General features: G+C 36.7%; 2 protein-coding genes and 1 non-coding gene across 3 annotated transcripts; all 3 read left to right on the top strand.

The window, feature by feature from the left end:
* The first annotated feature begins 2,023 nt into the window (after positions 1-2,023).
* LOC121406357 lies at positions 2,024-5,096 on the top strand. Its single transcript, XM_041597393.1, has 2 exons — positions 2,024-2,286; positions 4,734-5,096. The coding sequence occupies exons 1-2, from the start codon at positions 2,043-2,045 to the stop codon at positions 4,913-4,915; spliced, it is 426 nt and encodes a 141-aa protein (XP_041453327.1). The 5' UTR covers positions 2,024-2,042; the 3' UTR covers positions 4,916-5,096.
* A 7,035-nt stretch (positions 5,097-12,131) lies between these two features.
* Positions 12,132-20,465, top strand: LOC121406141 (fructose-2,6-bisphosphatase TIGAR-like). The gene is made up of 6 exons (XM_041597160.1): positions 12,132-12,273; positions 13,353-13,390; positions 13,960-14,078; positions 15,365-15,439; positions 16,311-16,421; positions 19,967-20,465. Exons 1-6 carry the CDS (start codon positions 12,242-12,244, stop codon positions 20,306-20,308), a joined length of 717 nt encoding a protein of 238 aa, XP_041453094.1. The 5' UTR covers positions 12,132-12,241; the 3' UTR covers positions 20,309-20,465.
* Positions 14,626-14,697, top strand: TRNAL-UAA. Its single transcript has one exon. It is a non-coding gene; the product is annotated as a tRNA-Leu (tRNA).
* Positions 20,466-22,809: the final 2,344 nt, after the last annotated feature.

Below are 22,809 nucleotides of genomic sequence, written 5' to 3'. Positions count from 1 at the left end.
GGGTTAAGAATGTGTGATTTCCGACCCCATGTATTTTCTTCTGTTCCCTCGATTATTATTTAGTGAAAAATGCAAATCAATCATCGATTTGATTTTCTTTGCCAGTGGGTTTATAAGATTGATAGCATAGACCCTACTGATTATTCATGGAATAGGCGGGGTTTTTTACGCCAAGACTGACGCCACTGTAAAATGTGAAGCCGATTTCAATTTAACTGTATGTATTATTTGCTATTATTTGCATGCATTATTTATTACTCCTTGGAGATTTGTAAGGATGAGAGTATAGACTAAAAGTTTTGTTTAGAGAAAAAAATGGTTGCTTACATTATTGAATTAAGGTGGGACAAAATCGCGCCAACTTAGTTGGAATATGATTTTAAAACGCAAGACTGATAAATATTCTTCGGAAGGAGGGGGGGGGGGGGGGCTCTGCCATACTTCTTACGGAACTTTTGACATTTCAGCTTACAAATAGAGCAATTTACATCAACTTATTACTATAGTGCTCATATATAGGCCCTATCGATCTATTATTTTTTATTATTATTTTTGAGATGTATTTGTTTGTCAATAATTATTTTTCGTTTGGTTCTTTAAAAAGTAAAACAAATTAGGTTTTAAAAATGAATATATAATATACAGGGGCCGCGAAACGGTTTTCAAACGGGGGGGGGGGGGATGAGCCAAAAGTGTGGGGGGGGGGCTGACCATGCTAAAAATCACAATCATAATTTTACGTTTTTGTACACGGTTTTGGAAAAAAAAGTAGGGGCTGAAGCCTCCCCAGCCCCCCCCCCCCCCCGGCTCCGCGGCCCCTGATATATGTTGTGAAAGATCCAGAACCAGAGAGTCGTGGGGGCATGACATACAATATTTCTCGTGATCCACGCCTTTCAATTAGTGAGTTAGTGAGTCGTGCATTCGAATTCAAGTCACATCGTTTCTATCAGCAAGAAACACATCCATAATGAGCCGCACGTCGACCCAGGTTTGGTAAATATAATGGGAGGGCCTGGCATGAATACTATTTATTCCTTAACAAAATTTCGATACGGGATAATGGCTGGGCTGAACATGGTATTTGTGACAATAAACGCGTTGAGCAACACTGCAAAAGGGGTAAATCTGAATTCGAGACATTGGCCCGTATTCTGAAGTCGGGTTTAACTTAAACTCAGGTTTAAAGTTGTGGTTTAAGTATGGCAAGCCAATTGTTACATAAATCACTAACAGTAGAGATAACATACTTCAGCTCATTTGGCTCTCAAATCATTCATAATTGTCTAGGAAGTATAAATAGAAGATTGTCTTCACCATCGATGAATCAGGAAAAAGCACAGTAAACATTAGAAAAATACAACTTCTTAAAAAAAATGATACTTTTGGCTTCCCATACATAAACCACAACTTTAAACCTGAGCTTAAGTTAAACCTGACTTCAGAATACGGGCCAATGTGTTTACATCTTATTTAGATATCATTCAACCTCACCCACAGTGTCAGTGGGTGTGTATACCTGAGTGTGTACGAGCACGTGTCATTGAGTGTGTCGGGTTATGGTCGGTGGGAGACTTACGTAAGGTGCGAATGTGCGGTGTGTGAGTGGGTGACTGCGAACGACAATCATTTCACAGAACAATGGGCCTTTCCTTAACAGTTCACAGGTATGTACGTCCGCTGAAGAAATAGGGATCTTCAAACTTTATGGTTTAGGGCAAGGAACATCGTAAAGTTCAGACCAGGTATTCAATCTCTTCCCCCAGATTTGTTAACCTTAAGCATGTTAAGTTGGCCATATCGCAGTGAAAAATCTCAGTTAAAAAGATTGTTCTCATCTGGGTGTTTTAATAGCTAATACATGTACATGCAGCTTTGCCTTGTATTCTTGAACAGTTCCTGCAATCTTTTAGTAGTGCCATCTCAAGTGAAAGAAACTTAAGATTTGATGGTTATTATGTGCTTTTTCATGTGAAAGTAATCCAAAATCAGTCAGCATTATTTTTTCCTTTCTCTGTCTTTCCAGTTTCACCAAATCAGCCATGTCTCACACGACCAATCTCGTCGCAGCAGCTGCAGCAGTCACAACCGTCCTCATTCTCATCGGAGCAGCCCCGGCCGAGGGGCAGCACCTCACCCGCGTCAGGCTGTGTGGTCTTGAGTTCGCCAGGGCTGTCTACAACCACTGCTCACGGGCCAGCAAACGTTCCGATCCAGGCACCATCAGTGATATACCATTGGCTGACAGATATTTAGCACGTGACACCGGATATGGTCAAGTACAAGGTTTGTGAAGTTGCCATAGCAACCGCATGGGATACACCAATTGATAAACACCTTTGATTGTCACACTCTTACACATTGACCTCATGCATATACCACAGTCCCACCAACGAAACCGACTGGACAGACCGATTAAAGCTATTACGTTATTACCAATGCCATATCATCGATCGGTTAGGAATCGGTGCCGGTTATAGTCACACCAAAGAAACCGACTCCAGACCGGTCAAAGCTATTACGTTATTATCAATGACATATCATCGGTCGGTCAGGAAGCGGTCTCTATGTTATGACTAAGGTCACTGCACTGATCATAGAATAGATGCATTATTCTGAATGCTCACAATCTGGGTTTTTACCTGTTAGTTTGAACATGTTGAATTCCTTAAAAAAATAAATGGTATGAAGAAAACTTGAAGACATTATGGTCAGATTTTTGTTTTTCTCCCTAAAGATCCCGCATTTGCGAATAATTTTTATCATAGATAATAAGATCATTCATCTAACATGTCTAAGCGACATATTTTTATTGGCTACAGGTCTCTTTCATTTCTTTCCCCTTTCTATAATCAAATAAATAGCGTCACTGGCTAAAATTATTAATATATTATTCTTTTGGTATCACCAGAACCTGGCAGGCGAAAAGCGAACTGAATCACCGTGACCCGCAGGTCTCTCCTGATAACTGATTTGGGTAACATTTACAAGCTCGGGGTGTGTAAAATTCTACAACATGATAAATTAAACAACAAAGGGGCGTTATTGGTTTTCCACTTCTCATACACGTACATATTATTATACGAACAAAATACGAAAAGACTGAAGGTAACATAAATATCTTTGGTGAGAGGATCATGAACAGCACACACAGAAAAATGACTTGTTGGAAATGATTCCCTTACGAGGAAAATTACGAACGAATGCCATAGATAATAATGATTGGATATTCCATTAGGCATGTTAAATAACCTGAAGTGTAAACAGTTTCTTAAAGGTCAAGTCCACCCCTACAAAAGTTGATTAGAATAATAAGAGAAAAATCCAATTAGCATGCATGTAGCACTGAAAATTTCATCAAAATCGGATGTAAAATAAGAAAGTTATGACATTTTAAAGTTTCTCTAAATTTCAAAAAACAGTATGCACATCCTGGTCGGTATGCAAATAAGGAGACTGATGACCTCATCCACTCAATGTTTTCTTTTTGTATTTTATCATCTGAAATATGAAATATTGGAATTTTCTCCTCTTTGTCAAGAGAAACAACGATTATTCCTCTTTGAACATGTGGAATTAGCATTGTTTAATATCATATGGTTCAGTCAAGTTGGTCCTTACTGTCATCTCTGTAAAAATTAAACATTGTATAATTCAAACAATATAAAATAAAGAATGCGTCACTGAGTTACGCATATCACTGTTTTGTGTTAAATAAGCGAAAGTTTGAAATGTCATAACTTTCCTATCTTACATCCGATTTTGATGAAATTTTCAATGTTATGCTAGTTTTTTTTCTATTTATTTAAATCAGCATTTCTCTAGGGAACGGTGGACTTGACCTTTAAGAATGTATGCATGTATATGTAGCACGGTAAAAGGAGTCAGTATGTATGCAAACTTTCTCTTCCCATACTTTCCTCCTCTAGGCGGAGCCATACGACCTACCATTACATTTTTACCATACGAACTTTTCTTTGATAAACTGCCACCCCCATCCATCTCATAGACTATTTTTAATCTTCCCACATCCTACTTTTAACTAACAATCCAAATGACAAGGATATGTTGGAATCGAAGTACATCATTATTTTTATACGAAATATCAAAGTGCAAATTTAAACAACATATCAACATTCTAATGAGGTCCCTTGCGATTACATCCTCCACCCCTGTCTAACATTTTCTGCCAGTGAAGGTGCTCATTATAGAGTGAAAAAAAATAAATGAACGTTTTATTTTGTTTAAATATATATTTTATCTTAATCTCATTTCTTACAAACCTAAGGGACAAACATTAGGTATCCGGGGGGGGGGGCTAGAAGTTTATTTTACCCCCCCCCCAAAAAAAAAAAAGACTCATGATCAGAGTGAAAAAAATTAATATAATTGGTATAGTGAAAAATTATCACGGGCCAAAAAAAATCTTAATGGACTAATAAAAAAAAAGGTACTCAAAGGAGAAAGGAAATTGATGCATCAACCCAAACTTAAAGCCTCTCCCGGGTATTTAAGTGTGCTCCATAACTAATACATATCCACTATAATTGTGTTTACTTGTAAGTTTAAACAAAATATTATTTCAACTAGAAATTCTGGAGGAAGGGGCATCGAAATAAATATTTAAAGGATACTTTTATATGTCATCATTAAATTCATTTATAATCTGTATATTTTTTTCATTCTTGGTTGACTTAAGCAACATCCGTTTTGTTATTAATTACTGTTTGCAGACACACCCTTTGAATGGTACGACCTCGCAGGACAAGCAGAGGAACGGCTGCGTCCAAGTCTATCCGATATCATTTTTGCTCCACGGTATAGGCGATCGCTTTTCGCTCGTCCAAACACCCCGATGGGTCGCCATTGCTGTGTGACCGGCTGTACGTCTCAAGAACTTGCATCGGTTTGCTGATGTGGACAAACGCTTGAAAAGACATTTTACTTGGCTCTAAAAGGACAGCAGCGAAAAAGAAGAAAAATCCCTTCCCTTGTTAAATATCATTTTCTAATTACACTTCTCACCTCTCACTTCCTAATGGAATAATAATGAAATAATTTTACAAGGTGTCTCTTTTCGGGTAGAGGAAAGTTGTTGAATGCACACACAGGAATAGACTGTAGAATACGTTTTTATTTTTTGTTAGTGCAATTGAAATCATTTTGATATGTATAGTCAATGTTATTGTCATTCAAATATGATTTAAGAGCACATTGTGCATTCTTCGGAATTAACATTGTGTTTATGCAAGATAATAACTAATAGCTTGGTCACATTTGCTCTACGGCGGCCGTACGGCGAGTCGAAAACAGCCGTTTTAACATTTTTTAACCAGCTACAAATAGGTGGTTTGAATAAAACGGCTGTTATCGACTCGCCGTACGGCCGCCGTAGATAAAATTTGACCAAGGTATTAAGCTGTTCGATATCTACTGTAGGTCTAAATGTTTCTTCTTTTATTTCATTAAAATGAAAATCGCCGTTGATTCGCAAGTTTCCTGACCACTTGCCAGGACCTGATCATGCAAGGCTTTTAGATCAACCTTTGTATTTTTTTTATTAAGGAAACGCAATTTTATATTTCTTTAACACATTGTGATTTTATTTTTCTGCAGCCATGCCCACCATGTATTGACCGGGCCTTCATTAAAACTAATTTGGGAGTATGGAATGATTATTTTTACTATCACAATAATCGAAATGTGTCTGATACAATCTAAAGAGAGGCAGGAGGAGTCTAAATTTTATTGAGCAATAGTTCTAGAGTTGTCAAAGATATCACAGCTCGTATACTACGTGGGTGCTTATCTAAATAACGTTTATCCTAATTAAATTGTTTTATATCAAACATTAATTTCATTACATACAGTATGTTATGAAAGATTATATTTAAAAAAACAGTTGTAACTCTTTAAGCGATGACATCTCTTACAGACTTATTTGTGACTCAAATTTCCGCCCTTTCGTTTGATTCAAATGTCCTGAAATGTCAAATATTTTTTGTATGTCTTCGTAAGGTAAGCCTTAATGTTTATAAGCTATACATGGTTGGAAATATGACAACAAAGTTGTGTAATAAAAACGGAATCCAATTTTGCAAACTATTTGGATTTACAATGTTTACCAAGTTTTGTGACTGGTGACAAATACGTTTGGATATAATCATTCTTTTTTCCATATCATACAGATGATCGTGTTTTATAACAATAGTCATCTAATAAAATTATTTACATAAGTGAGAAGGAATCTCAAAGAATGATATATAAATGAGAAGTTGACTCACGTTGAAAGTAAGAATCAGGTCCTTTTGTGCAAAGCCCGAGGTAAAAAAAAAATATATGAGCCGGAATACTGCAACACTGAAATGGCCACAGTGGGTCTTACGCTGGGTCATTTCGAAAAGAGCTAGGAAAAAAAACCCCCTCATTTTTAAGATATTGGACATCCTCAGGTGGTGACTTTGCTGCTTTAACTTTTAGTTTGATTATGCCTCTATGATGCTTTGACCATTGTCAAAATAATAGCTTTTAGACATCCTGCGTAAATCCATGAGGTCAAGCTATTCAAGTGGGGATGGAACAACAGATCATCCCCCCCAACTTAACAATAACCGCGACGCAAGGATTTACGTCAGTCTCCTGCGCGCCATTTTCTTGCAGTAAATCTTTGGCGAGGCCCGTAACAATACTGGATGTGAACATGTCAAAAATATATCAAATCGAGGCCAGTCTTGTCTTCATGAAAGTTGTAAATTTGAAATGTTGACATCATTCATGTCATTGGCTTCTTCGTTCGTACATATGGCGTCGAAATACAACGGGTTGGTTAGGCTAGAAAGCAAACCTTAGAGACTGTGTCAGAAGTGACAAAAATACGTCAGCCAGCTCCCAGACGAGTTAATTATCGTGTTTAACTCGTCGTTATGCGCACATTGTGTGATAAGTACATTTTCAGATGAAAAAAAAACATTCAATGTTTCATTACGCAATGCATACGCGCATTACATTTCCCTCGTGTCACAACGTAAAACACTTATTTTAGTCAAAATATGAAAATACATAATTTGATCCCCCCCAAATGTTCATGAAACACTTTGTTTTCAATATCCCATACGTGGTATGTTCGAGAATCCGGATATTTTTTTTCATGTCATCATTTTAACCCATGTCAATGTATGTATTACCAAAATGGCATTCGGGGTCTGCCTCGTCAAGACCTTTCAGTCCTTTAAAGTCTCCCAAATTTCATTTTTTGTTTATGTATCTTTAATTGCTTTGTTACAAGCTATTTTTTGTATTTTGTGTTTTTATTGAATGGAATTGAATAAATTGAATTGAAAAAAAAGAATATGAATTTTAAAAGGCAAACGTGGAGTGTCTTGGACCACATAATCTTTTTAGTAATGACTGAGTAACAACAACGGGCAAAAATGTAAATGTATCCAATAGTGCAGAGTATCCAACTATAACTATATAAGTTTACATCACTGCGAGTACCCCTATACCCCTGTGGAAGAGCCGTGGTGTAGTGGTTCTGACTCTCGCCTTGTAAACAGAGGGTCGTGTGTTCGAATCCCACCGCGGTCTAGCGTCCTTTGGCAAGGCGTTAATCCACACTGCCACTCTTGACCCAGGTGCTAAATGGGTACCCGGTAGGATGCGAAAGATATTGCATGTTTGATTTTGCCAGCGCCATAATGTGGCTGCGATGAATGCAAGGAATGCTCCCCATGGAGTGGAAATTGTGCACTTTTCGTGCTTGATTGAAATGAATCAAATGACCGGGGTAATAATATGCTGTAACGCGCTTTGGGCCATTCTGGGAAAAGCGCTTTATGAAAATTGGCTATTATTATTATTATACGTCGACAATCTGATCGGGAAGGGCAGCATAACACGATTAATACCTCAGTTACATTATTGAGGTATTAAATAAAACGGCTGGTCAAAACCAGCCGGTTTTTTTTCATTTTAATTCCAAACCGAATTTATTCACCCGAATGATTTCGGACCGATTCTGCTCAAATACGGCCTGATTCGGAATGCCGAGTTTTCTCGCATTCGCGGAGGGAGAACAGAATTTTACCGAAACCACGCACTCGAACACATGTTAACGGATGGATTCGCAGCTGATTCGGTTTCGGTGTAACCCAGATTTACATCGGAACCGAATCAGCTGCGAATTCATCCGAATACACATATTCGGGTGGATTCGGACGTATTCCGTTCTCCCTCCCTGAATCCGAGAAATTTTCAGAGGGATCCGGAACATTTGAGGATGGATTCGACTCGTGATGAAAATGTTCAAAACCATCCGAATACTCCCAAAATACTTCCGAATGTGGCCACGACAAATTTTATTCGGGCCATGTTTGAGATGTATTCGGTTGGATTCTGTGTGACGATCGGGCTAGTAGTTAATTCTTGGCGACTCTGCTCTGATTCGGGACATATTCCAGACCTATTCGCCTCTGATTCGGGGAGCTTCACGAATCAGAGACGGATAGTTTCCGTTCCGAATCCGCCGAATCCACCAAATCAGGCCATATTCGAGCAGAATCGGTTCAAATTTAATTGGGAGAATTCGGTTCTGATTTAACACTGGCTTTCCTAATTTCAATACGCCACTTCCGTATTTCAAAGAATAATATTCTTGCCAGATCATTGTAAATGTAAAAAGATCGAAAGAGAAAATAAATGAATTGAATTGAATTTATTACACCTGGGTCGGCCAGTGACGCAAATTGGAATCAATGTTTGGCAGCGGTATTTGAACCGCGTGTTGTGATCAAGTAATTTCTCACTAATGAACTAAACAAGCAATGATGGCTTTCGGTCAGTTGACTGTTGTTTTTGGACGCTTGCGTGCATTAAAGCAGCTATTGATGTTCACTTTGCTTAGTCTTCAGTTATAGTTTTTATTACAGCACGAATTTCGACTTACTTAACTTGTAATGTCAGGTATTTTATCTAAGATCTGTAAGAAAATGATAAAAATACTTGCTGATATACTGCTTCTCATTTAAAGATGATTCACTTCCAATTAAAGGACTCTTTAGCGATCACTTTCTCTTTAATTTTTAGTCTAGATGACATTAATAATGGTGTACCTCAGGGAAACAAGCGAAAATTTATCACCTTTAATGTTCTTGAATAATATCAAAAGAAAGACAAATGTGAAAGTTACATCCTCTAGAAAGCTAGTAAAATGTGTATGTGTTATTTACGCCTAGACCGCTATGAAATATTACCCGACATATCAGCAGAATGGGTATTCTGTGTATGACCCAATCGGAGGATGGAAACAGAACAGTTGAAATATGAAAATGATTCTCATAAGTAGATCAATTGATTCAGAATATGTTTTGCTTCGTCATGTTCGTGATGCTATTAAAAGCCCACCTAAAGAGGAAAACCCATAAAAGTGGAAAAGTAATATGCCGTGTCTAACAGGTTAAATAGTTTTGAACTTTCACATTGATATTTTTTAATTAAGTATATTCTTTACAAAAGAATGTTGATATATGTAGTAAAATATGTGGTGCTCATGTGATAAGTCACCTATGAGAGATATTTCACATTTCCCTTGTTCTCACTTTTATTTTTTCCCCGTCTGTCCCAAAAAAATATTTGATAGAAAAATAAAGAATGGCATACTTAAAACGGTCTTTCGTATCTAATTGGATTTGTGTCTTTGTCATAATTATGATGAGTGTGTAAAGAGTTTAGTTGCAAAAGGGGTTAGATCTACTTTGGAGCATTCCGAGAAAAAGAATGTTTTTTACTCTCACTTATTGCAATATTCATGTGAGAAACTAAATTGTCATGATGTACTACCTTATCATGTGAACATAAAATTGGGTATGAAAGAAAATCTACCTGTCTTCATATTTTTTAAGATAATCTTTTCCAAAAGAGCTATGTGTGGATCTAACCCCTTTTGAAACCAAACTAATATGGACCTAACCCATTTTGAAAAAAAGTGATTTTTCTTTGCCAATTTAGTTTCACTTTTTACAGGAATTTCAACTTTCTTTGGTATCATCTTATAGAGCTGCTAAAATCTATACACTGAGACATAAAAATCAAATTTGATGAAAAATTGACCTAATCCCTTTTGCAAGTAAGCTCTTCATATGGATGAGTGGTCAAAAGTTCATTTGATTTATTCATTTATTCTTGACTTTAGTCCTTCATTGGTTGATCATGTAATCAATATTTGATGGAATGGTAAATGACTTAACTTATAAAACCCCAACCAGTCTGTACAAGAGGGCCATTTCATAAAGCTGTTCGTCGATTAAGAGCGGCTTTAAGAAGGACCGGTGACCCTTTCTTGTGGTAAATGATATTCACCATTAAATGTCCATTGGTGATTATTTATAGCGCGTAAGAAAGGTACACCGGTCTTCTTTGAACTTACGAACAGCTTTATGAAACACACACCCGGGAGCCGTTGTATAAAGATGTTCGTAAGTTAAGAGCGACTTTAAGAACGACTAGTGATCCTTTATTGTAGTAAATGATTTATTCATTGGCTTTTGTTACGTGCGTAAGAAAGGGTAACCAGTCGTTCTTAAAGTCACTCTTACCTTACGAACAGCTTTATGAAACACCCACCAGGTATATTATGGATAAGATAATCAGTACCGAAATAAAAATCATCAGACTCATTATTGTGTGGCAGGATCATTAAAAGATGTTGTTAAAGTGAGCTCTATACCAGTAAAAATGAACTGAATACTAAAAAAGATTAGCCAGAAAGCTTTATCATTGTGATTGATACCAGTATATTAAATGCTCTTCCTGTGTATTTTGATCACATTATGTTATACTATCTTGAATATTCAAGAATTCTTGTAGAAAAGGAAAAATTCCTCTCATTATATATAATTTTTAAAAGAAGAACAGCGTTGCTTACTCGTGAAACTAACGGAACTCATAGAGCACGGCCGATTTTTTTCAAATGAAATTTGAGAAAAAGGAATAGCTTATAGCTCGCTTCGAGTAGATTGGGTTGACCTTATCGTTATCACTTTTAGCATCTCTTTAGAGTAAAATAAAAAGAACGAAATGACATTGTGATTTCATTAATAAAGCAAAACTTATAGAACTAGATGAGACAAACTTCCGAAACTACAATTGGACAGTGGAGTACAGAGAGGGGCTTGGGGAGCTTACCCCCCCCCATCCCCCCAAAAAAAAGAGGAGAACAATTACCGAGAAAAAAAAGAAAGAGAGAAGGGTGAAATGTCATGTTATTTTCTGATTATCACGTCACGTCAAGGGTGTTGTTTTTTTCAGTTTTGGACGCTGGCTGCGCGTGGACTCGTAAAGGGTATCAAAAACACCGATTTTCAAGAAAAAGGGTGGTTTCGAAAGACTGGTCAATGGTTAATAGCGGGGTGAAACGTAATTAGGGTATGTTTTTTTTACCTAATTTTTTTTAAAAGACTTGCCAAACGTGTTTAGGGTATGTTTTTCCCCCAAGTTTTTCCCCCGGGGGTTATGTTCTGGCGATAACTTGTTTAGGGGCCAAAATGTGTAAATTAATCCCACTAAAAACTTGTTTACGGGGTTATTTTGCACACAGAAGGGGTGTTTGGAAATATTTTGGTCACGCATGTGTACAGCAATACATTTGACTGCCCCCCCCCCCCCTCTCCCCCGGGGAGACGAGGGACCATTCATTTTGGAATGGGATTTACATCGTTAGAGAGAGCAATATAGCTCCTTCTGGAGTGAACACACTGTGAACACTATCAATGTAGATGTATCCACAGTGTGAAATTATCTTCATACAAGCATTCTAGTGTGAATCACATCTTAACACAGTACACACTTTGAACACACTGTGTTACACTGTATTCTTTCCAGATCATAGCACCCGGATAAAAGAGAGCGCGAGAGAGATAAAACCCTTTCCCCCTGTTTTTTTTACGCGTGATAATAATAAAACTTAATGCTGGTATCACCGTCAATGCCCCAGTCTCACAGGTGAAACCAACCCCAGACCGTTCAAAGCAATTACGTTATTACCAGTGACATATCGTTGATCGGTTTGGAATCGGTATCGTTCGTGTGACTGCACGTAAAAACTTCTAACATCGAGAATGTCTTAGTCATTGTTCCATACTCACTGACTACATTGCAACAAGGACTGATAAGAGGTACGTTAAACCAAGTTGAACTGATCATTTCAACCATTTTGAGGAAACAACAAAGACATATCTTGATCAAGATGGTGAAATTCATTCTCAGCCTCGCTCGACAGTAAGTATATACTACTATTTTATCTTACCTCTATAAAGGCATCAAACTCTGTTTTTGTTGATCTAGAAATTTTCTGAGAACGTAGGTATTTAGCCTTTGTATAGATCTCTCCGGTAATGAGATTGCCCCTAATTATTCTGTCATTCATTGTGCCTCTCTTATACAATTTAGTACTTTTGATTCTAAGCTTCATTTTTTTTTAAATAATCGATTGTTTCAAATCGAATCAACTGTCTTTAAGTGTGTATTTTCTGTTTAATTGTATGCACTGATGTGTGTAAAATCATTCATTGAATAAAAAATCGTTTATTTTATTAGCATTCCTGAAATAATATATAATACAGCAGGTGCTGTGTGTGAGATGCCATCTAAAAAGTGATGCTTAATTTATATCATATTTGTAATGAAGATCTTAGATTTTAAAGTTTAGCTCCAGGCCCCCCAAAATATATTCATAATTCCATCTTTTATATAATGCCAGCTTTATGTGAAGCAAAAAGTGTCATATTTTTTTATTCATTTATATTATTTATTGTGCTCTTTCCTGATTCTTCATTGGTGAAGACAATCATCTATTTATACTTCCTAGGCAATTATGAATTAAAAAGTCTTTGACAAGGCTACAATGAACACATTTTTCTTCTTTATCGTTTATATTTTTGTCCATATGATTTTCATTACCAGTAAGGTTGACCATGGGTTGACAGAACTAAAACTAGTATGTTAGTTATCCGCGCGCACACACCATACACACACTCATATACACAATATCAACAACAATATTTGCTTGCATATTTGTCATGTTTGTTTTTTAAGTAGTATACTAAGAATATGAAACATAAAAATTAAGAACATTTTTTTGCAAAAGAAGCGTATTTTTGTTGTTCATTTTCAAAATGATAAAAATTGTTTTTTTTTCGACAAAACAAGGTTGCAAACGTGCATCATTAATGTCTAAATGAGATAAACAAATGTCGTTGCTAAATGTCAGCAAATACGTGTTACAAATTCAGTGAAATTGCCTTTGACATTTCTGTTTCATTTTTATGTTATATTTTCCTTTTTTTATTGTTTTACAGCGGAGAGAGCACATTCAACCAAGCAAAACTTGTACAAGGTAATAAGAACTTATTAATGACTCATTGGGGAATAGTGCAAGCTCCATATTCTACGCTCTTGTTTTGTTTAGTTTTTTTTTAAATGACCGTTCCTATTTTAGGACGGCAACGAATCAGCCTGCTACCGATTAATATCATGATAATTGTCTCTCTTTCTCTGTCAGTCTCTCTCTCTTGTTCTCTCTCTCTCTTTCTGTATGTCTTCTTGTTTATTTTTTCTCTTTCATCCTCTCGTCAATGTCTTTCCTTATATTTTTCTAAGTGTGTCTCTGTGTGTCCCTTGTTCTCTCTGTCAGACTCTCTCTCTCACCCCACCCACTCTCTCCTATTCTCTTCCTCACCCCCCCCCCTCTATCTATCTATCTATCTATCATCCATCCATCCATCCATCCATATATCTATCTATCTTTCTTTCTTTCTATCTATCTGTCCTTTTCATTTCTTCTTTGTTTCCTTGCTGTTTCTCTCCCTTTCGTTGCATCTCTTTATCTCATCGTTTAATTAAGATATCCTTTGAGCTGATTGCATGTAATCATGGTAAAAATAAATATCATTTTACGAACCGCAGGACAAACTGACTCACCCCTATCGGGAGATGGCGTCCTTCAAGCGGAGAGTTTGGGCCATCGTTTAGCCAATGAGAAGATTGATTATGTTTACACGAGCGACCTCCTGAGAGCAGCACAGGTGAGACAAGGAAATCTTAAAAAAAGAATAATTTCAAAACAACGTTTGGAAAGATTGTTGAAGCCGGAAAAATGTCCCCGCTGGGAATCGAACCCGGGCCCCCAGCTTTGAACGCTGGTGCCTTAACCACTAGACCAAGGAGACGGGTTAGTGGCTATGGCGACCCCAATCGATTGACCGTTAGATAAACAGATTTTCGATACCACCAAGCAAATTTCGGGTGTCGGGTGTAGATGAGTGCGGATAGCTCTGGGGAACTTTGATTTAAGCTACGCCTACCATTGTTCTCTTCATTTATTTCTTTCACAATATATTGAAATAAAAAGAGTTGTCAAAGCTATTGTACATGTATAATTTCTCACATTTTGTATACTTTCTCCCATACGTGTACTGTATCAAAGCAATAGCTTTGATCCAGCTGAGGCATGGCGGCTTGACATTGTTCAAAACTCATCTACACCCGACAAAGGACATTGGTTTGGTGGTGTCAAAACTCTGTTTATCTGATGACGGTCAATCGCTTTGGTATCGCCATAACAACCAACCCGTCTCTGTGGTCTAGTGGTTAAGACACCCGTGTTAAAATCTGGGGGCCCGGGTTCGATTCCCGGCGGAGACTTTTTTTGGGCATCACCAATTTTTCCGAATGGCAGATAGGTCTGGCATGTCTGGGGAACTTTGAATTAAGCTACGCCTACCATTGTTCTCTTCATTCGCGCTTTGTATCCTCAGGCAAGAAGCGCTTTATAAATCCAGCTACTATTATCATTATTATTATTCATTTCTGTCACAATATATCAAAAGTCTCTTGGTTTGTGCCTTTTTTCCGTGCACAATCGTAATTCAAATTAAAAAACTATATCCGCATTCACTACCTCTATTCTAATTTCCATATTAGGGAAATAAATCTTTGCTTGACTTGAATGCAACCAGGTATAATGGCCGACATATTTTTTTCTCTCTTCATGATTTAACTAATAAAATATGTTAAGAGCAAGTCATCATGCAGTATCAATAGATGTGGAATTGAAAATATGAAATATATTATTGATCTTTAAAATATGGATGCGGGAGAAACAACGAAAAAAAAACAGCAACACAATTATCACTTTTTTTCCAAAACCATTTACAAAAGCGTTAAAATGATCATCTGATTGTGATTTTTGCGTGGTCAGCCCTCTCCCCCCCCCCCCCCCCACATACACTTTCCAAACCGTTCTGCGATCCCTAATTATTGTGTCGTATTTACGAACAAGCTTATAATTATGTTTATTTTCCCACCTCAGACAACCGAGCTCATTCTCAAATCTTTAAGGACGCCCCCACTCGATGTTGTAAAGGAAGTTGACTTGAGAGAGCGGGTGAGTGTTTTAAAACAATTGATTTTTCTTGTTTTTACATCTTCAGTTATCATTACTAATTTTGATAATACAGATCATTCTAGCAGGGGCGGATCCAGGCTTTTTGGAAAGGGGGGGGGGGACATTTTCCGGAGTAACAATTGACAAGCATAAGACAAAAGCCTTCACTTTCAACGGGGGAGGGGGCACAAGTTATTTTGTGAGGAGTGAGGGGCGGGCAATTTTCCGCTCCAGAGTAAAATTTGCGTTTTAATTGTGCCTCTCAAAAGGGCGGGGCACGGGCCGGCCGTCCCCACCCCCCCCCCCCTGGATCCGCCACTAATTCGAGTTACTGGTGGCGATTTTCTATACAAATTCCTGTATCTTCATTTGCTTTTAGGATTCAATAATATCCAAATATCCAGTGTCCACAGTTTGATATAATCTTTACACCGTTGACTTTGAGCGTTTTAAGAATGTGAATCACAATAAAAGTCCACTGTCTAAACACACTGTCTACATCCAGACTGCAGAGGTGTACGCAGTTTGGAATCGTATTGACACTGAACCACATGTTAACAGGCTCTTATGCCCTTGAGCAAGGCAATTACTTGCTATTTTATCCTGCATGCAAATGAATTGAAATCATAATATACTCATTCTTGGTAACTAAGAGTGCAAAAGACGTACTCCTAAGTGTGAACACACCCAGTGACACCGTTCTGATCTAATATTCTTCAGTTCTTTAACGTCCATGCTATATATTTAACTTAACTGTGACGATTACACAATCTTATCAATCTGTATTAAATCGGCTAGATGATCTAATCTTGATTTTGTTCGAAATCAAATGACATGATATTCATGATTCTCTCCTCTCTTATATTGACAGAGCTTTGGTGATAAAGAGGGCATCAAGATCTCTGAGTATAGAAGCTTTTTGTCTTCGGAAGGCCTGACATTCCGTTCCCATGTTCCACTGGGCGGTGAATCTTTTGAAGAGGTAAGAAGCTCCAGAGTCTATCTTCTTCTTTGTTCGATTTTCCATCATATGAATTTCATATGAATCTACAGTACGTCTCAAACATAAAGTTTACACTTAGCAAATGATCCTTTGTAATAATATATCTGTAATATCCTGAAACTTATTTCACATCTATAACTTGGTCATGTTGGTACAGATCTCTTAATAACGATATAACTGTCGAAAAAATCTTTCCGCTTGAGTGAGCACCACACTTACTTTTGAAAAGTTCATGAGAAATGTTTTGCGTAAAACTTGAAAATAGTTATTTGGATAAAAGTAGATGTAAATCATTAACAGCACATGGACTTCAGCTGAGAAGATTGATTTGAAAATATCTTTTACCTTTTTAACTTGTTTCCTTACCCAAAACACTTTATCGAGCGCCATGCGCTCGATATCACATATCTCGATTAGGTTTCAGAATCGTTGACTCATTAGCAGTAAAATGAGAATATATAAAGATGTATTTATATTCAATGAACACTATATATTAAACTTGAAGGACCATATAAAGAAACCAAATCTCTTGTGAACAATTATAGGAACGGAAAGTACCACTTCAAACGCCAATTGACTTTCAAAGAGACAAAAACAAATAATTAATATCCCAGCCATGGCGTAATTTCCTTCGGCAAGAAATTTGTCCACATTGTGCCGAACTCGACCCAGGTGAGGTGAATGGATACCCGGTAGGATTCATTCCTTGAACGCTTTAGCGCAGGCCGATGGCGGCTCAGCTACAGCCGGGTTAATAATATGATACCAAGTATCAAAGCGCAGTTGAGTATATATGCACATATAAACTGTGCTATATAAATGAACGTATTATTATCATCTCTGAGATGCGAAGGGGTCTTTGTGGAATTTCAGTAGCCCTATTTGGCCCCTCAGTGTCTCTGCCATGTGTCAATGTTTTAGTTGCAGCAACCTTGAAAATGAAATGTATATTCTTTCAAATGATTGGTTAAGATAGCATGTATATCAGGGGAAAAATACAGGGGGCCCCGGGGCCATTTAGCCCCGGAAACTAAAAAGGAACTGAAGCCCGGATTAATAATAATAATAATAATAGGCATTTAGATACCGCCATCTATCTAGAAATATTCTATTCCGAGGAGCGTTGTTATTATTATTACCCAGGCTTTAGCTCGAGCTGCCTTTCAGCGCTCATGCATTCAAGGAATTAATCCTGCCGGGTACCCATTCACCCCACATGGGTCGAGTGCAGCACAACTTGGATAATTTTTTTGCTGAAAGAAATTACGCCATGGCTGGGATTAGAACCCACGACCCTCTGTTTCAAAGTCAGAAGACTTATCCACTGGGCCACAATGCTCCACGATTCCCTTTCGTTTTAATGTTTAGCTTATCCAATATTTTGTATATATTTAGGAAAGTTAAAAGTAGTAAAAAGTAGCCCCTAAAACATGTAAAAAAACGAAAAAAACAACAACATTTTTTGCCTACAGTGGCGGATTGTCAACCCCTCCCCCTTGAGAGTCTTTTTTATTTTATTTTTTGCAAGTGGAATACATCTTGTCTACGCAGGAAAATACCCCCGCTCTTATTTTTACTAGTAAAATTTTGGTCTGACATAAATCACAATGATTCTGGAAAAAAATACATTTTTTTACTGCATGCAGTCCGGGTGTTGAAGGGAGGTGGGGGGGGGGGGGTTGCTGATCAACTTCGCAATCAGATGGTAATTATTTTACTTTTTTGTACACTCTTTAAGTGGATGGGCTGGGGCTTTTGCAGGTCCTGTCCGATATGACAACGCTTTTCCCTTACTATATAATGAAAAGCCAATTTGAGTTAATTTTAGTCGTTCCTTTGCTATCAACTACTTTGAAATCATTTCTGACATGTCTGATTAATCCAGATTAAAGAGTTCAGTTATTTCATGCTTTTCAAAAAAGCAAGTAACTGTTTGTTTGTTTGTTTGTGTGTTATGGGTCGATCATGTGATACTTACTTTGCCACTTTCGAAACATACATTTTTATTTTTAGTTTACTCTAACTACTACACTACTAATACTACACACTAAGTTTTGAAAGAAACTTAGTTTAAAGGAGAAGTCCACCAACAAAAAAAATTATTTGAATAAAAAGAGAAAAGTTCAACAAGCATTACACTGAAAATTTCATCCAAATCGGATGTAAAATAAGACAGTTATGGCATTTTAAAGCTTCGCTTCATTTCACAAAACAGTTATATGCACATCTCGGTCTGTATGTAAATGGGGGAACTGATGACATCACTCACTCACTATTTCTTTTGTATTTTATTATATGAAATATTTTTATTTTCTCGTCATTCTCATGTGAAATGAAGTTTCATTCCTCCCTGAACACGTGGAATTCCATTATTTTAATATTTTGTTCTTCAGGCAAGGAGGTCCTAATCTTCAAATTCGTAAAAATTGAAATATTGTATAATTCAAACAATAAAAAAACAAAAGAAATAGTGAGTGAGTGGCATCATCGACTCTCTCATTTGGATGTAACTGGCTCGTTCATGTAACTATTTTGTTTAAAATAAGTGAAACTTTGAAATGTCATAACTTTCTTATTTTACATCCGATTTTGATGAAATCTTCATCATTGTGCTTGTCTGATTTTTCTCTATTAATTCAAACCAACATTTTTCTGAGGTGGACTTCACCTTTAAATATAGGCCTACTTCAAACATTCATATCCTAATACCACTTCAGTCATTGAGTTTGATGAGTTCAATTACTAGGTTTATTACTTTCGAAATATTAACGTTACTTTTAGCTACTAATATTACACATTGATTTAGAAATGTAAAATTTGCTGTTTCAGTTTCTGAGCGAGAGTGTCTTTAAACAAACACGTTTTGTTAAATCATTATATTATTGTAGCAAAGAAAACTTATCAAAATTGTATTATTTTAGCAAAGAAAACTTCATATCTAATGACATATCAATATCCTGCCTTCAGGGCCATGTTTTGACTTGTTTATTACCAAATTAAAGCAAGTCTACCAAACTTAAACATAATTGCTTATAGGAGCACCACTATGCGTAGATTTGTTCTAGAATGGAATCTTTAAGTTCATGGTAATTTAGGCAATCTTTCTATTGTTTATTTTTCTATGTTTTTGTTCTCGTTGTTTTAAGTAGTTTTTATCAAAAAGTTATTGATCCATAGTGTACAGTGAAATTGTATATTATATTGATATTATACACTTGATTATGAAATAGTGTGTTGCTATGACAACTCCGTATACGTATGAGATGGTTTTACCAAACTAGAATTATTTTAAAAAGAGAGGGTCTTCAATACACTAGTCATTGTAGGCTACGAATTCAGACCACTTTACTCGAGGAAACGGTTTGCACAACAGACTAGCTATAAAACGTGGTCTGGGTCTTTTGCATGTTGGGAGAGATAAAATTTGCACAATACATGAATATTCATACATCATCATTTTTATTATGTATATAATATATAATCATCTTTAATTCTCATTCATTTTTCATTCCTACAAACCACAGGCAAGACAACGAGTCGTGAAAGCCTTTTACGACGTCTGCAAGAAGCAGGTTGAGCTCGAGAAGAACGAAACGACGACGACCAATGACCGCCTCATCCACGTCCTCGTTGTGGGACACGGTCTGCTGTTCAAAGAACTCTTTTGTTACTTCATCGAGGAACTCCACGTCGAGATCCCCGGCGGAAAAGACCGAGTCATGAAGGACAGCGCGAACAGTAATCTGTCCAGATTCGAGGTCGAGTACGCCCCCAACGTTACCCCGAAAATAGTGTGTAAATTCATTTACGATTACAGTCATTTGCCTGAAGACATGCAAAAGGCATTGCCGAGTAAAGCATATTGAAACATAGTTCTTGTAAATGTATGAATATCGACCTACATGTTTTTTCAGAGCAGTACACGCTCAACTTCGGAAATATAATTATCACAAGATAGATTGTGGACTTGTTTGTTTGTTTGCATTTATTTCTGCGTTCAAAAACACAATACAAAATTATTTATAATTACCAAATACAAAATAATTCATAATATAAACAATGTGGTCATATTACATAAAAAATACAAATAAGGATGTGAGTATAAATTATTTTTTTATAAATGTAAACATATGCATATAATGTAATAAATGAACACAGGAGACCGCCATCTTCAGCGGTTAGGCTTGAAATGATGGCGGCCTCATAAAAGATTCGTGACTAAGATTGATATTTACTGACCAAGTGGGTGCATGCATTGCAAGTGCAGGTGCTTGTGCTGTGTATAGCAGTTGAGTAAAATCAGAATATTAAATAGCGAATGTGAATATTTAAGTGAATGATTTAATTTGGAGGGTGGGGTTGATAAGATTGAATGATAGTTTTCTTTAGAGTGGCTTTTAATGAGTATATGGTTGACTTATAAACGTATTCATTTTCTTTGTCGATCTGACTAAATTGTACCATAGAATCCTTAAAAAAAATGTTTAAAAATGTTGATTAATATATAATCAGAAGACGATAATACATGATATACCAGCTTAGTAAACTTTCTATTGAACACATCATTTTCTCCTCTCATACGCTTTAATCATTTGCAGTCAATTGTTATATACAAATGTTTTTAAAATTACTTGATCTAAAAGCTAATGATATGCAAAATATATAGCTTTATATTTATATAGTTGATAGTACAAATGTGTGTAAGCTTTACATACTATTACCCCCAGCTTTAGCACGGCTACCCTATCGGGCGCATCGAACATTCAAGGAGGTCGAGAGTGGCAAATGTAGATAAACGCCTTGCCAAAAGGACGCTCGTGCTACTGTGTGATTTGAACCCCGGACCTCGTGGTTCACGATCCGGAGACTTATCCACCGAGCCACAACACCTCTACTTATTAGCTCATTGTCAATCGGCAACTATTTCAAGGCAACATAATCTTTTCTTTGATGAGCTAAGTTAAGAATTTTTCGTGATTTTCATTTACCAACTATTATTCAGCAACATAATTTCTTTAATTCAAACTCTTAAATGCACTTAAAACCGTATAAAATGCATAGTTAGTACTGTATTTATAAACAATCGGTAACATGATCAACAAATTGTTCTTTATTATGTTACATATTTCTAAGAATATAATTTCATCTATGAATAAATGATCAAAACTTATAAAGTTTCATTTTCTGTTGGTACTTTGCAAATTATTGTTTCTTGTCTCTGAATATACCTTACACACTTAAAATGCTGGGCAACATACTGTCCACTGTGTTGGGTAATGTATGTTGGGAAAAACTACATAAATCCTGGGCAATTATTATCCAATTTAGCACATTTATTACCCAATTATAAGTTTTTGTTACCTTTTAACCAACAGTTATGTGGACAGTATGTTTCCCAGGGTTGTTTTTATAAGTTGGGCATATTTTTGTCCAACTATTTTAAGAGTGTACAGTCTTACTGAAAACAAGCTCGTAAAATAAGTACAGTCATCTATGTGCAACTGATAAGTCTAGTAATATTATCATAATCACAAACTACTCAGTTCCTCTCAGATTTGACTAGAAAATCGTCGAATATGACTCAGAATAAGTTGCATTCGGTTATCCTATCATCCCATGCATTTCTCTTCAGAGTATTTGAAATAAAACAAAAAACGAACAAATAAAATTCGAGCCGGTTTCCGAGATGTTGTAGGCAACAATGCCATGTTTACACGGTCAACTGAAGGTAATTGGAAGCGGGTAGCCCCTCCTGAAGCCCCCCCCCCCCCGCCCGACCTCTCTGTGGTTGCTGCGTATGTTACACCACAGGCAGAGTCTCCTAAAGTAAGGTTGGCGTGATAAAAATTTAGAAATTTTACCCCAAATCACCTTCATTTTGGAACGAAAGCGTTTGATTTGTTTGTTTGTATCTTTTTTTCAAACATGCAGGCCCCTGAATATTTAATAATAACCAACAGAAAATAATGTCAATGCCTTACCAAGACTCATAAAAGAACACATATCAGTACCCTGTTGCACAAAACTTGCTATTTATACCTTAATTTGGATTGGCTGCTCACCCCAACGGTCTCCTAATCAGGTTAAAATTAAAAATTTTCTGCAACTTGGCAGGTTGATGCTTTGAGTTCAGAGCCCTATCTTGTTGAAATAGGCCTACAATTCTCTATCTTTTTTTTCTTGTCGTTTATTATCGGCCTCACATTTAACAATAGTTAAACCCGCGAAATATCCGACACATAAAATATCAATGCCTTGATAAGAATCATACAAGAACACATACACAGCAAAATCTGTGGTGTTAACCGGTGTACATAGAGTACCATACCAGTTATTTTACACCGGTGTTAAATTGGTGGTGTTAGTT

The sequence above is a fragment of the Lytechinus variegatus genome, chromosome 19 (assembly GCF_018143015.1).
Source record: "Lytechinus variegatus isolate NC3 chromosome 19, Lvar_3.0, whole genome shotgun sequence".
Lineage (NCBI taxonomy): Eukaryota > Metazoa > Echinodermata > Echinoidea > Temnopleuroida > Toxopneustidae > Lytechinus > Lytechinus variegatus.
Note: the sequence above shows the minus strand (reverse complement) of the source record. Positions and strands in the feature narration are given on the sequence as shown.

What these genes read in the sequence shown, in the direction of transcription:
- LOC121406357 (XM_041597393.1), top strand. Translation starts at nt 2,043, where the DNA reads ATGTCTCACACGACCAATCTCGTCGCAGCAGCTGCAGCAGTCACAACC. An exon ending in CGGATATGGTCAAGTACAAG is followed by an intron (nt 2,287 to 4,733) that starts GTTTGTGAAGTT and finishes TACTGTTTGCAG; the next exon opens with ACACACCCTTTGAATGGTAC.
- LOC121406141 (XM_041597160.1), top strand. Translation starts at nt 12,242, where the DNA reads ATGGTGAAATTCATTCTCAGCCTCGCTCGACA. An exon ending in ATTCTCAGCCTCGCTCGACA is followed by an intron (nt 12,274 to 13,352) that starts GTAAGTATATAC and finishes ATTGTTTTACAG; the next exon opens with CGGAGAGAGCACATTCAACC. An exon ending in CCAAGCAAAACTTGTACAAG is followed by an intron (nt 13,391 to 13,959) that starts GTAATAAGAACT and finishes TACGAACCGCAG; the next exon opens with GACAAACTGACTCACCCCTA.